Source organism: Crinia signifera, chromosome 1 (assembly GCF_055691185.1).
Source record: "Crinia signifera chromosome 1, ASM5569118v1, whole genome shotgun sequence".
NCBI lineage: Eukaryota > Metazoa > Chordata > Amphibia > Anura > Myobatrachidae > Crinia > Crinia signifera.
The window spans coordinates 273,694,620-273,717,619 of record NC_139217.1 but is presented as its reverse complement, the minus strand read 5'-3'; the positions used below and the strand labels follow the sequence as shown (position 1 = coordinate 273,717,619).

The 23,000-nt window shown below is 45.2% G+C and overlaps 2 protein-coding genes across 2 annotated transcripts; one reads left to right on the top strand and one right to left on the bottom strand.

Moving 5' to 3' along the window:
* Nucleotides 1–1,501: 1,501 nt before the first annotated feature.
* On the bottom strand, nt 1,502–7,712 carry LOC146072916 (uncharacterized). The gene is made up of 7 exons (XM_083180096.1): nt 7,692–7,712; nt 4,945–5,512; nt 3,665–3,862; nt 3,343–3,441; nt 2,986–3,087; nt 2,785–2,886; nt 1,502–2,133 (listed from the first exon to the last, which is right to left on the bottom strand). Exons 1-7 carry the CDS (start codon nt 7,710–7,712, stop codon nt 1,526–1,528), a joined length of 1,698 nt encoding a protein of 565 aa, XP_083036222.1. The 3' UTR covers nt 1,502–1,525.
* A 3,032-nt stretch (nt 7,713–10,744) lies between these two features.
* On the top strand, nt 10,745–13,122 carry LOC146028400 (uncharacterized). The gene is made up of 2 exons (XM_083158309.1): nt 10,745–11,283; nt 12,158–13,122. Exons 1-2 carry the CDS (start codon nt 10,870–10,872, stop codon nt 13,046–13,048), a joined length of 1,305 nt encoding a protein of 434 aa, XP_083014435.1. The 5' UTR covers nt 10,745–10,869; the 3' UTR covers nt 13,049–13,122.
* The last annotated feature ends 9,878 nt before the right edge of the window (nt 13,123–23,000 follow it).

Here is a 23,000-nt window from a genome sequence, read left to right as displayed (position 1 = left end):
ACTGTCAAAGGGTGGACTGTTAAAGTCGAGTTACACACACGCCATTTTAGGATAGTATGGCCGCCATTTTGGTTCGCAGAGTTGCGCAAATAAAGTATAATACCCGAGTCTGTGTAACGAAGTGGACCATAAGCGCAGCCATACTAATACACATAAATTCTTAATGTGCCACTAACACTAAATAAAATATAGTTATTTAAAGGATTAGTGCACTACACATAGTTTAATTAGAAATACACGATTGTTTCTGTACATGTTTGGTATCTTTATGTTCAGTGTCCCGTGCGCAGCATTCCGGTCACAGCCAAATATTCGCAAGTCCTATGGTCTGATAATTACGGACAAAATACCTATTATATGTACTTTTATCATGTGTCCTGTGTGAGACAAAGGAATGCAGTTGTAACCAGTTCCTCTTGCTGTTTACGACCCCCGACGACGATGCCAGCAAACAAAAGGACACCAAAGTACCCTTCCCCCCCTGCACTTCTCCAAGCCAGATGTAATACCTTGCCCAATCACTGAGGACTGGACATTTGAACCTTTGACCAATCGTAAGGGCCTTTGACCCCCCCTTCCTGGACCCTATAAGATAGCCATCCCTGAGCTGGCTCGCTCTCTCTCTTTGGAACTGCTGATTATCCCCTCACCATTAACCCGGGCTATAGTTCTATTTGAATATAGCGAGCTCCGACGGGACTGCGCTGCGCATATTCCATGACGGTAACATTTGTATTCCTCTTCTGTGTAACATGGCTGGTTATGATTGTATTCTGTAATTGTTTATCTTTCCCCTAGTAGTATTTGACTTGTATTAGTATTGTTAAGGACATTGGGGGACATTTACTAAAGAAAAATCGTGGGAAAAAATCGTATTTCTAGGTGTGAAATCGTAAAATCTTGTCGTATTCGGGTTTTCCTTAGTTACTATGGGTAATATGTGTGAAATCGTACTCGGTGTATTGTAGAAATCATGATGTCGTAAGGTAGATGTCGTATTGAAATCTACGAATACGAATGACTACGACAGAGTACACCATCGATAGAAATCTTGGATGTTTAACATAGACCAGGCGTATTTTCATTATCTACTACCCACTCGTATTCGTGAAATTTCACTTTACAAGTCGTATATGCCTACGAATCACACCTAAAAACACGAATATTTTCACACTTTCTTTTTAAGGTCTATTTCTATGTGTATTTCAGCAGCCACGATGGGACAATACAATTTTAACTTAATACTTTGGTCACATACTTCTATATTGACTAATGTGTCACTACAAAAAGGAAAGTAAGCTGCTAATGCTAATAGGTGGCCATTAATAATGTTCTCAATTGCTGGGTTTTTTTTTTGGGGGGGGGGGGGGGGGGGTGTATACAAAGATTGTGGTGTGTTTTTTTTTTTTTCCCGTGTTGTACTTTACAAATAAATTCAGACAGATACAAGTAGTTTGGTCAACCTTTTACTGTTCAAAATAAACAAAATAATAGGACAACATTAATTTGTGGTTCCCAAACTCAATTATTTGTCCCCACGTTTTTTCTTTTCAATTGGTTTGCCACTTAAAGCACTTTGGGATTTCCGTAGCCTTGTCTGGCGTGGGGGTGAAGGGAGTGGGGTGCTTAGAGGCGTAGCACTGCTACTTTGGGAAGGTGTGGCCTCTCTTGCTGCCATTATATTTCTCTCACGGAAGGCCACAGAGATATCTTCCAAACAACGAGTCTGGGCGGTTTGCTGCTGGCACAGAGATTCCATCAAGGTCACCATTCTGGTTTGGTAATGCAGCTGGTCCACCCTAGATTCAGACATACATTTTATCATTCGGCGTGTGTCTTTATGGAGCACTGCCATTGTTTTGACCATGTGGGCACTTTGTTTGCCAATTTCCTGCAGGTGTTTGCCCTGCTCCTTCAGGGCTTCCACACATCTAGCTTGGTGGCCAGACCAATTTGAGAAAAAATCTGCTGCACCACCAGCAACAGGCTCACTAGGATCTGGGCTGAATGTTAGTTGGGGACTATGTGGCCTTTGAGGTTCGGGAGTTGATGGAGTCATTGTCCGCAAATGCTGCCTGTAGGCAGGCTCCTCTGCAGATTGTGATGTTTCTGCCGGCTCCGGAATGTCTACACCTAAAATAGTGACACATTAAATTAGCATCTGGACATTGTTATTTGTCAGTACTCTGGAGAGAATCTATCATTACAGTGTCGTTAGAAAGGTTAAAAAGTAGTACATGTAACACATGTTTTAACTTTTCAAAAAAACCCTATGAGTATTAGTGTTTTCATTACACACATGTTAATTTTCGCCCTTCCGATGATGTCATAGTACACATTGCTGCATGCCTTAACATTATCCACATGTGACAACAATATGAACATATGGTCATTGCGGATGGCCAATGCAGTTACAGGCCGCAAGGTCATCCTTTTATAGCGTTAAAAACATGTTTAGGTAAAATGCATCTTAGTCCTAGAGGAACTTAGTGTGGTTGCCCATAACAGCATTGTCCTGCCATTCACTGCATCCAATAAAAATGTCACCGAACATTTCACACTCCGTGAGGAGCATTAATCAATGTTTGTACCCTTAACGATTGTTGTATGATTGTAATCACCTGTGCTGAATTAGCTACATTAGCTATTAAGATGTTGGACACAGGTGATGTGAATCACAAATGAGATTGAAGGCCAGAGGTGGAGCATTGTGTTCCTCCTGAACATGGCAATGTTATAATCTTTTGTTGCAAATGTGACTTTATTTAAAAATACGATTTATACCTTGGTCTGGCTGCTGTCTCACTTGACGTGGTGGAGTTAACACCGGTGCCTGGATTCTCATAGGCCCAAGTGCTGTTGGAGACTGTGGTGCCAATGTTCTTGCTAAATGTAAACACAACATTGTACACATTAAAAATACATTCGATCAATGTAGGGACATATGGTTGCATGTTAGAAATGAATGAATAAAAATCCATTTACATGAGTTAAGGTCTTCTGCTTCACGGTCCCGAGGGGCCACTGATACAGTTGCGGAGGGGGCCGATTTACGTACACGGCTAGTTGGCGCAGCAGGATGTGATGCTGTGTGAGGCAAAGAACATTGTGATGGCAGTTGTACTAATGTTTACAATACAGAGTATATATATATATATATATATATATATATTATATATATATATATATATATATATATATATATATATATATATATATATAGAGAGAGAGAGAGAGAGTGAGAGTGCGAGAGAGTGAGAGAGAGAGAAAGAGAGTGTGAGAGAGAGAGAGAAAGCACACACACTGTTTGGCAGCTGGACACATAACTACAATGACATTTACCTGTATGAACATCAAAGAAAGTGCCAGCTGGTTCGTCCTCAATTGATTCCCACATATGGTGTGACCCTGAAGTGACTGGCTGACTACGGCCACGCGGGGCTGTTGAAATGTGGGAAAAACATCACTTATTAGTAAAATGGCCAAATTGACCTTAACAAGTTATGTGACACAATTTGGTATAGGTGTCTTAATATATATATATATATATATATATATATATATATATATATAGATATATAGAGAGAGAGAGAGAGAGAGAGAGAGAGAGAGAGAGACACATACAGTTATAATAAGTTGCAAACGGCATAAATTCAAAACAGACCTGGCACAACATCTGCAGTGATTGACTCAGGTAGTGCCTCAGATGATGGACGAGAACGTGTTCTCCGAGCAGGAGCAGTGACTGTAACAGGTGAGGGGTCTTGCTGGCCTTGACGTGACCTACGCCTGTTTACCAGAGACTGGCCAGAGACTGATGATGCTGAGGGAGAAGCTGGCTTGGATGCTTTCTCCAGTGCAGCTGAAAACAGAAGTAAAGAAACACAAAACAAGATTAGCCTCACAATTGTGAAAACCCATAAATATGACACACAAACAAAAGGTGAACATGTCACCCTCATTCCAAGAGCACTCTTAAAATCGCATCTACATAATTAAACATAGAAATGAAACAGCATAGATAATGCTGTAACATGATTTGCACACAGTAATGGCTCAAAATATCACTAACATAGGACTGCATGTAGCGAGTAAATTTGCATATTTGTCGGGTTAAAAATTTGTATGTAGTGGCTATAAAGCACACTGCTGTTGCTATGGGATACTACCACCACAGTGAACCAAATTAAAAACTGAAGGCACATGTGCAATTTCTTCAAGAGCTCCCAATGAGGTGATAAATACAAGTACATGTAAGGTCCAAAAACATCATGCAAAAAGATCCAGAACAAATATAAATACATGAGTGACACCTGCTTTTAGTGCCATGAATGAACCACACCCCAAACAGGAAATGCCAGTCTGTCCATACATTTTACACATATCAAACAATATCACGGTCAAATGAAGATTATGCATAATCCTAACACATATCATTCCTGTATTCTGAAAGAGTGATTTGGGTATAAATGAAGACAGACAACAATGCATTTTGTAACAATATTGAGGACAAAGCTGATGCTTATGTTTCATATCCAGGGGGATGGCTATGCAAAGGACAACAACAACAATCCAATGTGACAAACCATCAAAATGCCTCACTGAGGAGTGAGGGTCGACATGAAACATGATAAAATGGCGATTGCAGCAACACACCCAGAGATTGAAATGTACAGGCTATGTTTCACAAGTAACAGGTGACACCAGATTGCCTAGTGTTTTGTCTCTCACCATTTTATCACTATTCTTGCCTTAATACATGTGGCACATAATATACATAGTTATTACAAGAACATGCAAATGAAATGTGTGTGACAAACCATTATCCTATATACAGTGACTGGGTTACCAGCAACTATGTGGAGATGCATCATGTGAACAGTGGAAGGTGCAAACACATAACATTTGTGTGCAGTATGTCAAAATTCACATCATAACACTCACCAACATGTCGCCCATCAGAATCTTCCACTCCAGGGGGATTGATGACTTCATCTGGAACAAGCCTGGCCACGTCCTGCTCGTAGCTCTTCCAGTCGACACGGGTGGGCACACTGCCTTTATGCTTCCGCTGATATTTCGCCTCCTTGGCCAGCTTCTCCTTCACCAGCCGCCGAATGTCGTAAAACCTTTTGCGGCAGTTGGCCAGATCCCGGACACGGGTGCCCTCTGCATTCACCGCTTCCACTGCCCGCTTCCATATTGCCAACTTGCGAGATGCCGACACAGGATGCAGAAAGAGCTGGTCCCTATACTTCACAATAACCCGCACAAGGGCACAGCTCTCAGCATAACTAAACATGGGCATTTTCTTTGCCCTTGGGGCATTTGTACCCCCCTTCTTAGAGGCAGCTGGAGTGGCAACATCATCACCCTCAACAGCCTCTCCCTCCACATCCTCACCTATCAATTCCTCATCCTCCACATCTCTCATCACACCAGCCACCTCCACAACCTCACCCACCTCACTCATGTCCTCCACACTCCCAGCACTGTCAGACATGACAAAATACTAACACAACACCAAAAAATTAAACACAAACAACACAAAACACACTCCAACTCCTTCCCTCAAACACACACAAACACACACACACAAACACTCACTACTTTGGACTTTGGGACAAAAATAAAAAAAACAATACTATAATAAGACAAACTTCAAAAGACACAAGACAAACAATAGCACAAGACAACTTACACAACAATACACACTCAACAATCGAAATACACCAGAACCTCTCCTTACCACTCTCCACTACACCACTCTATCCTCCACACTCCAAACTACACCCACACTGATTTTTGGCGCCAGCACGACTTATATATGCCTCTGAGGACCCTCCCAAGGTGAAAATAATACACCAATCACGAATCTGCTTTCATTTTCGTCGTGTCGCACTTCTGGGAAAATACGACTTTTCGTATGGTTGAGTACGCCGATTCGTGGAATAAAGTTGGGAAAAACCCACGTTCTGTACGAAACACGACTATGGCCAAATACGAACGCATGGAAATACAACTAATAGTACGAAAAAATACGACATCGAAAAATACGACTGAGACTCAAAATAAACCACTGTAAATGAGCCGCCGGAACAGACCTTTTTCCACACCACGAGTAGTCGTAAACATTCGTAGCCGTACGACTACGAAATACGAATACGATTTTTACAATTCGGATTCTTGGTAAATGTCCCCCATTGTATCACGTGTTATCCTGTATTTCTTCTTTCTGTAACCCCCTTTTGTCCGCTAGGGACTAAATACACTATTTTGGAGAATCTATCTCCGCATTTGTTATATCGTGGTCTCGTCTATTTTTCGCATCTAGCTATAGCGTATATTACGGACATTGTCCTTAAAATGTATTCGCAGATTAGAGACTAAGTACTGCGAAGGGATCTTCTATAACTGCAGTGATTCAAGCGTGTACAATACACGGTAAAGGTACGTTACGCTGCGCTACGCTTTGTTCGCACGTAGCTAGGAATAAAGGGTAAGCAGAGTTACGGAATGAGTACGTAAACTGCACATTTCACTTATTGTTCTTTGGCTATATAAATATCAACATATTGGGAGGTATATATATATATATATATATATAATGGGAGGTGGTGGTATTATGGAGGAATAGACACATCACTAGAGATGGTAAGCGGACAGATGTGTATTACATGATAGGTGTATAATAGGAGGTGGTGGTATTGTGGAGGAATAGACACATCATTAGAGATGGTAAGGGGACAAATGTGCATCGCATAAGTGGTGTATAATAGGAAGTGGTGGTATTATGGAGGAATAGAAACATCACACATCAATAGAGATTATTTTGAGCGCTTCTCCTTTAAGGACTGTAGAAGAATAATGAGGTTGTATTGTGATATCATAATGGTGACTGCCTACTGCAGTGGTCGGGGAACTTGGTCTTTATTACCCCACACAGTGCATGTTTTGCTGGTAACCCAGCAGGTGCACAGGTGTACTAATTACTCACAGACACATTTTATAAGGTCCGCAGGTGGAGTTAATTATTTCACTTGTGATTCTGTGAGGAGACCTGCAAAACATGAGGACAGAGTTCCCTGACCACTGGCCTACTGTATACCAATGCTTTGCTGTAGCTGCCTCTCACTAAAGCCCTGTACACATGCATCGATTTTCCCCGATTTTTGATTAGATTTTGCTTACACAAGCAAAATCTAATCGAATCCTAAATGAAATCGAATGGTTTTTGTGTCACTTTCGATCTACATTCGATTCGATGCACGCTCCCACATTCACAAAATCGAACAGAAAAATCTACTGTGCAGCCAAGGAAATATCGAATTCGATCTAGTAAATTGAATGTGTACAATGTACCATGAATATATAATGCAAAAGTACAGATCTAATGCCAAATCGAATGGAAAGATCTAATGCCAGATCTAATAGAAAATCGAATCTAACATCGAATCAAAAGCAAATCGATGTGTGTGTACAGGGCTTTAACCAGGACATGGACACAGTATAACCATTGCTGTCATTACCATCATCCAGAAACGTCTTCTGCAACCTGATGTTTCCTCATATATACCTAGGCTTCTTGGTGAGAGATCCCCATGGAAGGCAAGTATCTTGTCACAGGCAAGGTGCCTCATTTGGATGTGCCTGCAGACTTGGAGATTGTATAACCTAGAAAAAAAAATTACCTTGGACTTGTTTACTACCATTGGAGGTTCTAGCAGAAAATCGCAGCTATGGCGACATCCTCACCATTTGGAAATATTCGGTGCTTCTCAAAAGGGGATAAGAATCCTCTTCTGAAAATTGCACAGCTTTTTCAATCTGAACTGTTCATACAGTATTTCATTACGTTTGGTAATGTAACTCTGCATAGCCTCCTAATGCCCAGAGGGACAGGTAGTCCTTCAGCCACGGATCCCCAGAGATTTCCCTCCACAGGGGGTTTTTCCTCTCCTGAATGCTGAAGGATGACTCTTTGTGAGTCAGGAGTCTACCACCAGCTTGGTCCTACTATAGGACAAGCTTCCGAAGCCAGTCTTGGTCAATCATTTTTTTATTTATAAAGCAGACTAAAAAAGTTGAATTGTACTCAGAAACTCTTAATATTTAATAAAAAATTTTAAAAATGAATTTTACTCGATTGTGTCTTTGTTATAACAATGTATACTCTCAGAGGGTGAAGAGGCTGTCAAGACTATCCTGGCCAATGAGACCAGAATGGATTATGGGAAATAATTAAGTAGCTGGGGAGCTGAGGGAGCTATGCTACAGTATATACACTGTAGAGGATAGGGAAAGGTGTACAGTTGGATGGTAATAAAAATGAGGATGTTAAAGGAAAAAGGATGAGAATGGATGGTGGTCAAGAATTAGGTAGAGAAACATTTTATTTGTATGTAAATAGGAGTGCTGTCTTGTTTAGTTTCCTGGATATACAGTTTTCATATGTAAGTAAGAAATACATGAAAGGTAATAATAATTACCTTATAACTGGGTGATACATGCTTAAGTACATCTGCTGTAACATCATTTAGAAGAGGAACCACTGACAGTTTGCACATGAAGAAAGAAAAAGAAGAGAGAAAAAAATAAAAAGGACAAATAAGAAAGCAAATCTAATCAAAAAGTTACAACAAAATAAAATACTGTAAAACCAAAAATGTTATATTAATTCCTTATTACTGATTTCAATTGTTATCTATGTTATCTATTATATTTTAGCAGGTGCTAAATAAATAAGAAGTAGATTCTGATTGGTTGCCCACATCAACATCCCATTGAAATAGAATAGAACTACCATCGTAGTAAATTTCCCCCATAGCGTTCGATGGAAGAGAAGAACCCATGTACACGCACACACTTACAGACTAAGGGCCTTATTCTAGTTCACTCTTTCTGACAAAATCCTTCTTAGATGGACAAAACCATGTGCACTGCAGGGGGGCAGATGTAAAATGTGCAGAGAGAATTAGATTTGGGTGAGTTGCTTTGTTTCTTTGCAGGGAAATACTGGCTGATTTATTTCTACACTGCAATATAGATCTCACTTTGAAGTAAAACCCCCACCCAAATCTAATTCTCTCTGCACAAGTTACATCTGCCCCACCAGCAGTGCAGATGGTTTTGTCCATCTAAGAAGGATTTTGTCAGAAAGAGTGAACTAGAATAAGGCCCTAGGGTTCATTTGTGTTGGGACCCATTTAACTTTCCAGTATATTTTTGGATTGGAAGAGGAAATCTGAGTACCCACAGAAAACCAACCCAAGCATGGGCAGAATATATCAACTCCACACAGTGAGGGACATAGCGGAAATTTGGACCCATGATCTCAGTGCTGGAAGGCATCCATAATATCTATCCATCTATCTCAATTGTCAAAATCCTGATATAAAATGTACCAAGACCATTCTATTGAGTATGAGTTGAATAATTTTACAAATTGAAAGGTCCTATTACCTTATTTATTAAACTACCCTTGCTTACAACAGTAAAGGTGGGTATACACGGATAGATTTTGCAAAAGATCTGGGCGTTCCCGATCGATCGTAAAGACCAATCGTTCAAATCGTTCCGTGTTTTGGAACGATATGGTCAGCGATGCGCGCACCCGCCAGTCGTTAGTAGAGGTCGCTGATCTTCCCTGCATGCAGAAAGATCAGCGACCAATCGCTAACGATGTGCACAATCGTTTTGCTAATCGTTTCTTCAGTGTACAATTTGGGTTTGGCTGACGACTAGGAAACCACTCCCCTCCTCCATTACGTCAACCTGTCCCACCCTGGCTGCGTGGAGAGGAGCACCGCATGGTGAAGGAGGAAGCAGCGCGTAAAAAACTGTTTGCCACCGCGATGTAAGTAGCTTTCTGCCCACCAATGTTGTACACACTGCACCCCCTGTGAATGTAGCTGCCGCTGCCCACCAATGTTGTACACACTGCACCCCCTGTGTATGTAGCTGCTGCTGCCCACCAATGTTGTACACACTGCACCCCCTGTGTATGTAGCTGCCGCTGCCCACCAATGTTGTACACACTGCACCCCTTGTGTATGTAGCTGCTGCTGCCCACCAATGTTGTACACACTGCACCCCCTGTGTATGTAGCTGCCGCTGCCCACCAATGTTGTACACACTGCACCCCTTGTGTATGTAGCTGCTGCTGCCCACCAATGTTGTACACACTGCACCCCCTGTGTATGTAGCTGCTGCTGCCCACCAATGTTGTACACACTGCACCCCCTGTGTATGTAGCTGCTGCTGCCCTCCAATGTTGTACACACTGCACCCCCTGTGTATGTAGCTGCCGCTGCCCACCAATGTTGTACACACTGCACCCCTTGTGTATGTAGCTGCTGCTGCCCACCAATGTTGTACACACTGCACCCCCTGTGTATGTAGCTGCTGCTGCTGCCCACCAATGTTGTACACACTGCACCCCCTGTGTATGTAGCTGCTGCTGCCCACCAATGTTGTACACACTGCACCCCCTGTGAATGTAGCTGCCGCTGCCCACCAATGTTGTACACACTGCACCCCCTGTGTATGTAGCTGCTGCTGCCCACCAATGTTGTACACACTGCACCCCCTGTGAATGTAGCTGCCGCTGCCCACCAATGTTGTACACACTGCACCCCCTGTGTATGTAGCTGCTGCTGCCCACCAATGTTGTACACACTGCACCCCCTGTGTATGTTGCTGCTGCTGCCCACCAAACACCTCATTTATTGCGAACAATCCAAAATACTAAAACTGAACTGAAGTAACAGCAAAATAACATTTATTTAGTAAGCAAAACCATGATATTGTCTACAACTACATATTTTTGTGAAAAATAACCGGAAAACATAACTTTTTAATTACAGAGACATGACCAGTGAACGGGAGCGGGAGTTCCTTACAGGTTTTTTTGCTATCTATCAGGAACACGAATGCCTATGGAAGGTCAAATCCCGCGACTATGCAAACAAAAATAAGAAAGACCTCGCTATAAAGCACCTCGTGACCTACAGCCTCCAATTCCACGAGGAAGCCTGCCCAAAATGGGTGCGCCGTAAAATACAGAATGTGCGCACAGTTTTTCTAAAGGAGCACAAGAAAATTGCTGCATCGCGGTCTTCAGGTGCTGGTGCCCAGGACGTGTACCTAACCAATCTGTGGTACTACGACCAATTAAAATTCGTCCTAGAACAGGATCCAGAGCGCCCATCAAGAATGCTTTTGGTCGAGGAGGTGCCAACAGATGACACAGAAGATAATGGGGATAATTCAGCCAGTGATTTGGTAAGTTGTCTGCAACAAAAGGCCACAATTCACAGCTCTATTAGTGTAGGCACTCCTCCTGCCATGGCACTGCACCAACACCATTAAAATATCCCAAGTACTGCTCGCGGACAGCTTTAGCCCGTGCACTCCCTGTCTCATGGAGGGCAGGTGCTCCAACAGAGGCAATATTGGACACTTCCTCTGCTTGATTGGGATCATCGACCATGCTGATGGCAGTTTGTTGTTGCATTGCTTTGCGTCGCAAGTAGTTGTGCAACACACAACATGCCAGCACAACCCAGTCGATTTTATCAATCCGCAAGTTAATTGCCGTGTGTAGCACACGGAAGCGGTTGCTCAGAATCCCAAAAGTGTTCTCAACAACACGCCTAGCCCTCGACAGTCTATAATTAAAGATTCGCTGTTGAGGTGTCAGCCCCCTTTGAGCATATGGCTTCAACAGATGTTCGTGTAGAGCAAATGCTTCATCAGCCACAAACACATAATTTAAGCCATGTTTGGTATCAGGCACAGTTGGCAACCTTAGCCTATTAGACATCATGCGCTCATAAAACTCAGTTCTTTTAAAGGATCCCCCATCCGAAGCGCGTCCATTTTTCCCAACATCCACAAAAATAAATTCATAGTTCGCATTTACCACCGCCATCAGTACAATACTGAAGTATCCTTTATAATTGAAATAATAAGATCCTGAGTGTGCAGGCGGTGTGATGCGAATGTGCTTCCCATCTATTGCTCCCCCGCAGTTTGGAAAGTTCCAACGCCGATCAAACTCGTTGGCAATTAAAGTCCAGTCCTCTGTGCTTGATGGAAACTGTGAACAAAACAAAAAATTAAAAATAGATTAATAAAATTTTTGTACTTTCAACAGGCTTCCACACCGGATCTGGAACAACTCGCATCCCCTGTTCTCTCCAGCCCTACCGAAACATCCACAGGCGTCGCCTCCAATGCTGGAAGTGATAGCTCAACTACCAGAAGAAGGTACAGACGTCAGGATGCAACGGCCAAATCGACTACTGATCAAAATGCAGCTCTACTACAGAAAGTAGAGCAAGTTTTAAACAAGGAACCCGATTATTTTGCTAATTTTGCAACTCACGTTGGTGGTGCATTACGCAAGATGGATCCTGACCAACAGGTTGAATTCGAACGAATTGTATATGATTTGCTGTACCGTGGCAGGAACAAACGCCTCAAACCAGAAACAGGTGTTTGCGATTACACTATGCCTCCCCCTATTGTAGGCCACCCAAGGTCATACCTAACCCCTCCAAACATTGGTGAACCTCCATGTGCGGTGCTGAACGCCACGCCTGTTCAGCATGACCCCAGTATAACATACCAAGCCAGTGCTGGAATGGTCGCCTCCAAATTACACATAAGTAGCCCACCCCCCACCTATCCCCGTACAGTGACGCCCACCGGCCCAGAACTGCATGAACCAGGTAGAACATACCAGTCCAATGCAGGAATGGTCACTGCCCCATTCCACATGACTAGCCCACCCACTACCTATCCCCGCACAGTGATGGCCACCGGCCCAGAACTGCATGAACCAGGTAGAACATACCAGTCCAATGCAGGAATGGTCACTGCCCCATTCCACATGACTAGCCCACCCACTACCTATCCCCGCACAGTGATGGCCAGGCCAGAGCAGAATCAACCTCCAACCTCATTTCCCTCCACCTCATTTGACGTCATCTATAGTGCATTGCAGGACTGCAATGATGACGGCAAAAATGTGGTTCAACTGTAACATTTTTGTGGTTTCCACTAATGAATGCCTTCAATATGATACTTCATGGGTCCTGAAACTGCGGCCCTCCTGATGTTGTGAAACTTCAAATCCCAGCATGCCTTGTCACAGTTTTAACACTCCCTTAAAGCAAAACTGTGGAAAGGCATGCTGGGATTTGTAGTTTCACAACATCTGAAGGGCTGCAGTTTGAAGAACCATGTGATACTTGAATACCACCATCCATCTTTGATGAAACATTCAGCTTCCCTTTCCATTGCTGTGTGATGCAGTGCTTGTTGCACTGGTGGTCTCTTTTTTTTTTGGTACTAAATGAACCATGGCTGATGGAAATAGACCCCCCTTTTCATTCACCATGTAGCCAACAATGCATGTACTTTATACTTAAAACTCATGTGACATGTTATATTTTATTCTTGATACTCCAAAAGCAGCAATATGTTTTGCGTAATGTGCACCGGTGTACAAATTAAAATAAAAAAAAAGTGTGGCACCTGAGTATATTGTATGTGTTATTTACGCTTACCTTAAAGTACTGAGACTTCAGGACTTCCACAATAGCCTGGCAAGTTTCAGGGATAATCCTCCCCAATGCCTGAGGTGAGATCAGGGAGCCAAACTTCAGATCAGCCAGGGACCTTCCTGTGGCAAGGTACCTCAGGGTGACGACCAGTCTCTCCTCCGCAGAAATTGCCGCCCTCATTAGTGCTCTCTTTCTGGATGATCGGAGTGACCAGACGTAGCAATTCCTGAAACGTGTCCTCATCCATTCGCAGAAAATTCCGGTAGTCACAGGGGTGGGTACCTCGGATCTCCACCAGGAGAGACATGTGGGACTGAGTGTCCCTCCTCAGTAGCCACTCCTTGGTCCAACAGGATCTCGGCTGCCTCCTCCTTCGGGCTGGATCCCTACGTTTCAGCATGAGATATGCGTAGCACAATGCAAGCTGGTATTGATAGGAATCCATAATGTGAGCAAAACAGGCCAAAATCACACTTTGCTAACAAAAGCAAAAGCACTGCAGTAGCTGGATAAATCCGGTCTCTCCAACAACAATACTGCTGTGAGGTAGAATGGAGGATGCTTGTCTACCCTGTTAAGTCACACCCATTATTCCGCCCATTATTTATAATTCAAAGGACACTAGATCAATCGTCTGTGTTTTAAGAGAAACGACCAACGATATCGACTCGCTAACGACCGGTTGTTTGCTACAAATCGTTAGGTGAATCGTTTCACTTTGTCATGAAATCGTTGGTTCAGGAGTTCAGACCGAATCGTTAGCGAGATCGAATCGTTGGACACATCTATCCATGTATACCCACCTTAACATTGTTAATATATGATGAACTGCAACCGCACTGACATACCTAAACTGACAAGCATTATTCAAGCCCTATATAGCCTTCTTAGGACATACTGAACAGTTCCTAATGAACACAGCTAAGGTCTCGACAATGCCATAGAATATAATGGGGCAGATGTATTAACCAGCGTTAAGTGCAAAAATGCACTTAACGCTGGTTAACTGGGGGGGATTACGTCTGTCCCTAATGTATTACTAGCGCACCTAACGTGCGCTAGTGACAGCCCGCCGAGTTATGCTCGGCGGGGCTGTCCCTGCAATCCCCCCCAGGAATTAACGGCCGGGGCGATGTATTAACAGCCTTCAAGGCGTTAATTCGCCCCGGCCGCTTCGCCAGCTCAGGGCTAGCGTTGTCCTATCCCCCACTATGGGGACAACGCTAGCCCTGCGTCTGGCTTGGGCTGCGCTGGAGATCTCGCGTTTTTTGCGAGATCTCGCGCATGCCCAGTAAGCCGGGCAGGGGGGGCGACGGGGAGTGCGCATGTGCGGGGCGGCGAGGGAGCCGATAAGGAGAGCCGTTAACGCTGGGCATAACGGCTCTCCTTATCGGCTTGGGGGATGTTAATACATCTCCCCATAACGAGTGCCCGCTTCTCCTCGTTATGCAGGAGAAGCGGGACTCGTTATTTCACAAACGTAACAAGCTTAATGATACATCTGCCCCACTGAGAGCAAACTAGGTCTGGTGTGTAGAAAGGTTTTTCTCCGGTTGTATATAAAGAACAGCCAGGGCCAGACACATAAAAACGTGTTCTGTGCATGCACAGTACCGAGGACGATACAGCGCATATGCCGAACACGGGACTATGAATATGCTTCTATGGACTTCTGCTAAAGGGAGGCTGGGGTCCAGCGCATGCGCAGTACCAAAGAAGCTAATGGGCATGCGCTGGTCATGTGATCACGATGGGGGACTAGTGGGCACCAGTGGTGGGGTCCAGCAGCAGCGGTGGCTGGCATTGTAGCAGCCCCCCTTCTCTGCAGAGGTAAAAGCCGCAACTGGTTGCGAAGTTCATCTTGTACTGCAATTGCAGTTTGATGCAGATGCAAGCAGGGCGTGGTATGCACCTCCTCTTACATTTGCATATAATAAGTGGCTGCGAGCAGCTTATCATGGATTTAAATCAGACTTGACCGCTAATATGAGAATGAGAATTTGCCGTGGACAGCACAGAGTAAGCCGTCATCCAGACAGAAAGAGTACCTGCCCTCTGCAAAAAAAATTTGAATGGATCGGCAATCAGCATCCACATGAAAATCAAACGCTATTCACGAATCACTGAAAGGATTTTACTGTCTGCGCAAATGTAAGTCTGAGGGTGGAGTGGTCAATACTGATGTCCCAGACCCTACTCAAAAACACCTGGGTACAACTGTGTTCTTTCCACCTCACTTAGAAAACATTAGGGGTGAAATTTAATAGGATGAAAGACTCAGAAAGTGAGAGATTTGGTACTTAGGGGGAAATTTACTAATATGGATTCGTAGAAAAAAGGTGTATTCGTAGGTAAAAATACACCTTTTTTTACGAATTTGTATTTTCGGGATTTTCTATCCCCAAAATACAACAATTCGTAGTCCTAGGGATGGAACATTCGTATTTGTATTTACAAATACGAATGTCTACACCATCGATAGGATACGACAGAAATCACCATTTAAAAGAATGGTGGTTCCTGATTTACTAAGCAGCCGTATAGAAAATACGGCTGCTTTTGTCCACGAAAATACGGCAGAAAAATAGAACACCATTTTCCTGTCGTATTCTCGTTTTAGCCTGCACGGATCAGTCAGATCCGTGCAGGCTGCGGTGTAAAAATAAATAAAATAAATGAAAAAAACGGCGTGGGGTCCCCCCCACAGCCGAAACCAGCACCAGGCTGACAGAGCCTGGAGCCAGTAATTAAAAATCAGGGAACCCGACAAATAGGGGTTCCCTGATTTTTAACAACCAGCCCCAGGCTCCTGCTCTGGGGCTGGTTCCCAAAATACGGGGGACAAAATGAGTAGGGGTCCCCCGTATTTTAAGAACCAGCCCCAGGCAAAACCAGCCAGCAGGGTAATGTCACAGCCGGGGGGAGACTTTTTATGCAAGTCCCCCCGGCCAAAGCATTCATCCCTACCGACTAGTCAGCCTGGCCAGGGGCCCTGGGGGAGTGGGGACCCCCCCCAATAAAGGGGTCCCCCCCCTCCAGGACTTACCTGACCAGGCTGAAGCCTGGTTCTGTTCCCGATGCCCCTGGGTGGTGGGCATCGGGCTGATTCAAGTGTAAAAAAAAGATTAAACTATTGTTTTTTACTGTGGCACTACAAGTGCCAGCAAGCCTCCCCAGCAAGCTGGGACTTGGAGAACCACAAGTCCCAGCCTGCTGGGCATTAAAGGGCCCGCTGGCACTTGTAGTTCCACAGTTAAAAAAATAGTACGCAAAACACACTGACACAAATTTTAAATAAAAGTTTAATACACACATCACACACACACTGATACTTACCTATCTTGATCCCGTCAGTAGGTCGCTGGCTCCGGTGTCGGCGGCTCCGGGGTCGGCGTCCTGTCTGAAGAAAATCCATGGTGGACCTGTGGAAGGAAATCCTACTCACCAGGTCCTCCATGGATGGTCTTGTGTCTTCTGTCTTCTTTTCCAGGGCTTATTTCTTTATCTTCTTTCATCAAGCTGCCGGGCTCCCAGGACTTTCAGAGCTTCAGAGATGTTTCCTCCTCGACGTCTGGACTAAGAATGAATTCTAGCCAATCAGGAGCCGCCTAGCGGCCAATCAGGAGCCAGTAAAGTCGGCTCCTGATTGGCTAGAATTCATTCTTAGTCTAGACGTCGAGGAGGAAACATCTCTGAAGCTCTGAAAGTCCCGGGAGCCCGGCAGCGTAAAGAAGAAGAAAGAAGATAAAGAAATAAGCCCTGGAAAAGAAGACAGAAGACCATCCATGGAGGCAGGGCCATCTTAACAGCATTATGGGCCCCCGGGCAAAGAGGTGCAGTGGGGCCCCTACCTAAACAACTAGCGCCCCGGTGCCGGGGGGGGGGGTACCTGTCGTTCGGCGCTGTCTATTTAAATCTGGCGGCGGAGGCAGCGGGGGTCCCTGCAGTCCATTAAAAATCACGAGCGCTATCCGCCGGGCTATGCGGAAGCGCTTCTAGTGTGAAAACACTGGCAGCACGCTGATTGGCTGAGATCAGCGTGCGCCGTGCTGCCAGAGTTTTCACACTAGAAGTGCTTCCGCATAGCCCGGCGGATAGCGCTCGTGATTTTTAATGGACTGCAGGGACCCCCGCTGCCTCTGCCGCCAGATTTGAATAGGCAGCGACGTATTACAGGTACCCGGGCGGCACAAAATGCCGCCCTCCAGTGGCCGGCGCCCTAGGCAAATGCCTAGATTTGCCTAGTGGTGGCGCCGGCCCTGCTTATATAGCACAGCATATTCACTTGCGCTTTACAATAGGAGACAGTGATACAACAAACTGGGTATTTACAGTCAGACAAAGGTATGAGGGCCCTGCTCACAAGCTTACAATCTATCAATTGATTTATTATTATGCAGCAAGCATATCACAGCACCTTACAAAGGACCTGATTCAGTTGTGGATGCAGACATTTGCACAGTTTATTTCTGTGCAGTGATTTATTAGTAACAGCGGACGCAGATACTGAGTGACAGGTAAAGTAGTTTCTATTTGAGGGGATGGGGGCTGGTTTGTCAAACGCAGATGTGTTTCAAACATTAATTTGCAGTTGCACTGGCTCCAGCATCTTTGTTCTGATGGTTATTCTAAGCAACAATAGGGTTGCTCATATGTTTGATGTTGGCAATGTTGCATCTTTTATACTTAAGTGGTGGATTTGAGAGTGCAACTGCACCCAGCCCAACAAGATAAACTTAATAGAGGGAATATTTATAATTTCAGAAGCTTATTAGTGTATTCTATGCTTTGGTAACCAGTTTATTTTAAAAAATATCGAAACATCGGTTGACATCGGTTAACATCGGTTAACATCGGGTTCACAGACAGTACCAATGTTTAGGTCTAAATGATGTTTTGCAACCAATGTTGAAAAACATCATTTGACCGATGTTTTCGACGAAAACATCGGTCAAATGATGTTTTTCAACATTGGTTGCAAAACATCATTTAGACCTAAACATTGGTACTGTCTGTGAACCCGATGTTAACCGATGTCAACCGATGTTTCGATATTTTCGTTCCCTAGCAGAAGCCACTTACTCACATGAGGAGAAGAGTCAGGGTGCCGGGAGCCGCGTCGCGTGGTGCTGCAGTGGCGGAGCCTAGAGGTGACCGTGCACAGCGCACATGAGGTGCCACAGGGCTGAGGGCAGCAGGGCAGGCCGGGCACTGGCAGTAGAACGAAGCGCACACGACACCACCTTGGTCACACGTTGCCGACAGGACTGCGCCCGCCCTGCACAGGATTACTGGGAGAGTGGGAGGGGTCGCGGTCACGCGGCGGCCGTGCTATCCAATGGCGGGGAGGCGGCCACTGCGTAACAGCGTCTCCTCCCATACTCCAAGTCCCAGTAATGCTGTGCGGTGCGGTAGCTGCTGGGTATCGGCGGCACCCGGGCAGCACCGCACACCACACATACTGTGAAACTGTCTAGTTGTTGCGGCCGGAATCCGGAGGGGAGGAAAGGGGGGGGGGGTGTTGGAAGGCTTTGGGCCCTTAACGCTGTGGGGCCCTAGGGCAACTGCCCATAAAGCCCATGCGTTAAGACGGCCCTGCATGGAGGACCTGGTGAGTAGGATTTCCTTCCACAGGTCCACCATGGATTTTCTTCAGACAGGACGCCGACCCCGGAGCCGCCGACACCGGAGCCGCCGACACCGGAGCCAGCGACCTACCGACGGGATCAAGATAGGTAAGTATCAGCATGTGTGTGATGTGTGTATTAAACTTTTATTTAAAATTTGTGTCAGTGTGTTTTGTGTACTATTTTTTTTAACTGTGCCAGCTTGCTGGCACTTGTAGTGCCACAGTAAAAAACAATAGTTTAATCTTTTTTTTACACTTGAATCAGCCCGATGCCCACCACCCAGGTCAGCCTGGTCAGGTAAGTCCTGGAGGGGGGGGACCCCTTTATTGGGGGGGTCCCCACTCCCCCAGGGCCCCTGGCCAGGCTGACTGGTCAGAGGGCTGAATGCTTTGGCCGGGGGGACTTGTATAAAAAGTCTCCCCCTGGCTGTGGCATTACCCTGCTGGCTGGTTTTGCCTGGGGCTGGTTCTTAAAATACGGGGGACCCCTACTCATTTTGTCCCCCGTATTTTGGGAACCAGCCCCAGAGCAGGAGCCTGGGGCTGGTTGTTAAAAATCGGGGAACCCCTATTTGTCAAGTTCCCTGATTTTTAATTACCAGCCCCGGCTCCTTCAGCCTGGTGCTGGTTACAGCTGTGGGGGGGGACCCCACGCTGTTTTTTTTTCTATTTATTTAATTTTTCTATTTTTTTTACACCTTGCAGCCTGCATGGATCTGACTGATCCGTGCAGACTGCCTGTACGAATTCGTATTAGCGGCCGTATATATGGCCAGCTAATACGAATTCCTACGACATCGGTGGGTTACAAAGCAGTCGTATCTGACTGCTTTGTACATTCCCCTCCGGAACACGACTTTGCATACGACTGAAACAGTCGTATGCAGTCGTAGGGGAAATACCAATACGAAAAACTAGGTTTTTCATATTGGTAAATTTCCCCCTTAATCTCCAGTTTTTTTTATGCAGCAATCATTTACAAAATCAAACTGGTTTTGCAGTGTAAATGATTGCCGCATAAAAAAAAACCTGGAGATTTTTTACCAAAATTTCTCACTTTCTGAGTCTCTCATCATATTAAATTTAAAAAACGTCTTCCTGTCAGTCAAACTGTGAGAGGATTATCTTTACAATCTATATGTATTTTCTGTTACTAATTCCCCTTGTGCATGTGCAGTTCTATGACAAATGCTCGATTTGAGAATTCTGAAATTAGCAGTAAGGTCTGAATCAGGCCCATAGACGGTCGAGGAGCAAGAGAAAGCTGTAATTGTAGTGTGAGAGAAGAGAGCTCTGAGAGTAGTAGAGAAGAGGTCCCTGCTCCAAATAGCTTACAGTCTAGTCAGTGGGAGGTAGGGATGGCCATCAACCATCGATGATTCAAAATCATTGATGGTTTATGGCCAATGTCAAATACTTATGCCATCGATGGGGGAGAACCAGATGGTTTTCTTCCATCGATGGCACAGCAAAACCGATGTTTTACTTTTGGTTGTTTTATCAAAGTGCCGGCACATGGAGCATAGCTCTGCCCCTGACAATCATAAAGCCTCGCCCCTGTGTTTTTATTGGTCCACAGGCCAACCAGTCAATAAAATAGATGACTATCGATAGGTAAAAACACGGTACTTGTGTAATATCTGGGTGCCCGATTTTTTCATTGTATTGCATCGCATCGCACTACTTAAGGCATGTAATGCAATGCAATGCAATGCAATATGATTTTTCATTGTAAAGACCAGATTTTTAATTGTATAGTCACCCATGGGTGATTTCATACCCCCACTATCCAACTATGCATGGAGTTGATTTTATATAGTGTGTCGAGCTCAGCGAGCCCGAAGCGTGGAGAGCGCAGCGAGCCCCACAAGGGGACGCAGAATACATGTAAAGTAATCCGCGTCCGCTCGCCACTCTTCAGTATCGGTGGCTCGCTGCGCTCGTCACACTATATAAAATCAACTCCATGCGTAGCTGAATAATGGGGGTATGGCTGACTATACAATTAAAAATCGGGTCTTTACAATAAAAAATCACATTGCATTGCATCGCATGCCTTAAGTAGTGGCATGCAATGAAAAAATCGGGCGCCCAGATAATACACAAAAACATTGAGGGTCATCCATTGTATAGTTTAACACTATTGATGGACAGTTGCACTATTGCCATCAATGGCATCCATCGATGGCAATGGCAACGATGAGCATCCCTAGTGGGAGGGGGAGACAGACAAGTGTCATGAGGTGTATGCAAGGAGGCCTGAAAGCAGGAAGTGAGCAAGGCAGGGATGGCTAGGAATGGACATCGGAAGCCCACCATCTAATGATGGGTGGGCTTCCGCCATTGAATCTTTCAATGCGATGGTCACTGACCATCGCATCAAATGAATTCGATACTGTAGAGAAAAACATTCATATGATTTGTGCATGCAAAAAAAAACCCTTTTTTTACACATGCGCAACCATCTTCAGTACAGCCACACATGTGCAGAAGAACTGCAGCGTGGCTGACCGGGGGGCCGGACCATCAGAACACCAATTGAATGTTTACTATTTGATGGCGGTAAACATCAAAATGCCGCTATAGAATAGTAAAACCACTACCACTGTAACTAAAACATTGATGGTAGTGAACATCGCGATGTGATGTCCATCCATAGGAATGTCCAAGACATGAGGTGGCAGGTAGGGAGAGCAGCCATAAGGTGCCCATACGTGCTGCGATTAGTGGGTACGATGCGTGCTCCCTCGCACATCACATAAGAAATGTGAAGCCTGTTCTATTTGTACTGGATAGCATTGCCTCTAATACAAAAGCACGCTGCTTTAACATATCGCATGCTTTTTGCACCAGATGCGATTCCATCTAGTACAAAAAGAACGGAGAACATTGCAGAAGCAGAATGTATGGGCATCTTCAGTTCTAGATTTAGGTTATAAGAAAGGGTACACTTTGATGAGCAGATGGATTATCAGTTATCCAGTCATTGTCATTAGCAGCAATAAGTTTCTACATAAAGTATACCTATAGATCAGGGGTCATCAAACTACTTTGCTCTGGGACCCCATCAGACAATAAAAATAATAACAGGACCCCAGCAAGTTACTACAGAAGGTCATCACATCACATGTGTAGTCAGAAGACAGCACATACATGCAGAGGCGTAGCTAGGGCGGAGCCGATGGAGCACATGCTCCGGGCACAGACATGTCACCTGGTGCCGGAGCTCTGCCACCGGCTCCGCCACCCTGCTCGCCCGCTCCCCAAGGCCGGATTTGTCTTAGGAGGTACAGTATGCTCTCACTCACTCACGTGTACTACCGTACCTCTGTGTATTTAATTTCAGCAGTGACACAGCCCCGCCCCCTGGTACTAGCAGCAGGAGCATCACGTGACTGGCCCACCCCCGGCTGTGTTGTGGTCGGATTCCATGGTGGCAGACGCTTAGTAACGGCGGAGGCGGTGCATGCGCAGAACAGTAAGCGCTACGGATTGTGGGAAGGGGAGGACTGGCTGGTGCCGAACAGACCGATCCAGATCCTTGGAGACCGATGTAAACAAGATCCAGGATCCCGCACTGAGCGCCGCCACTCCCGTCAGGCTCCAGGCCCACAGCGGACACTTTTCCCTGTCTCCTGGGGATGGAGGCCGCGGTTATCCGCCGCATGCAGGAATCCCTGGAGAAAGTGATCAGGAAGCCTCTTCTGACCGATAAACTGCTATGGAAGCCGCCGTTCCGGTACCTGCACGATATCCCGACGGAGGTGAGGGCGGAGAGCAGGTTATGGGCAGGATAGGAG

Bases quoted from the DNA above. Each gene is read 5' to 3' on its own strand.
- LOC146072916 (XM_083180096.1), bottom strand. From the start codon at position 7,712: ATGGTAGTAAACAAGTCCAAG. The intron at 3,088-3,342 runs GTAAATGTCATT...TGCCTCACACAG, and splicing joins TTTCTTTGATGTTCATACAG to CATCACATCCTGCTGCGCCA. The intron at 2,887-2,985 runs GTAAATGGATTT...GTTTACATTTAG, and splicing joins AGCAGAAGACCTTAACTCAT to CAAGAACATTGGCACCACAG.
- LOC146028400 (XM_083158309.1), top strand. From the start codon at position 10,870: ATGACCAGTGAACGGGAGCGGGAGTTCCTTACAGGTTTTTTTGCTATC. The intron at 11,284-12,157 runs GTAAGTTGTCTG...TACTTTCAACAG, and splicing joins ATAATTCAGCCAGTGATTTG to GCTTCCACACCGGATCTGGA.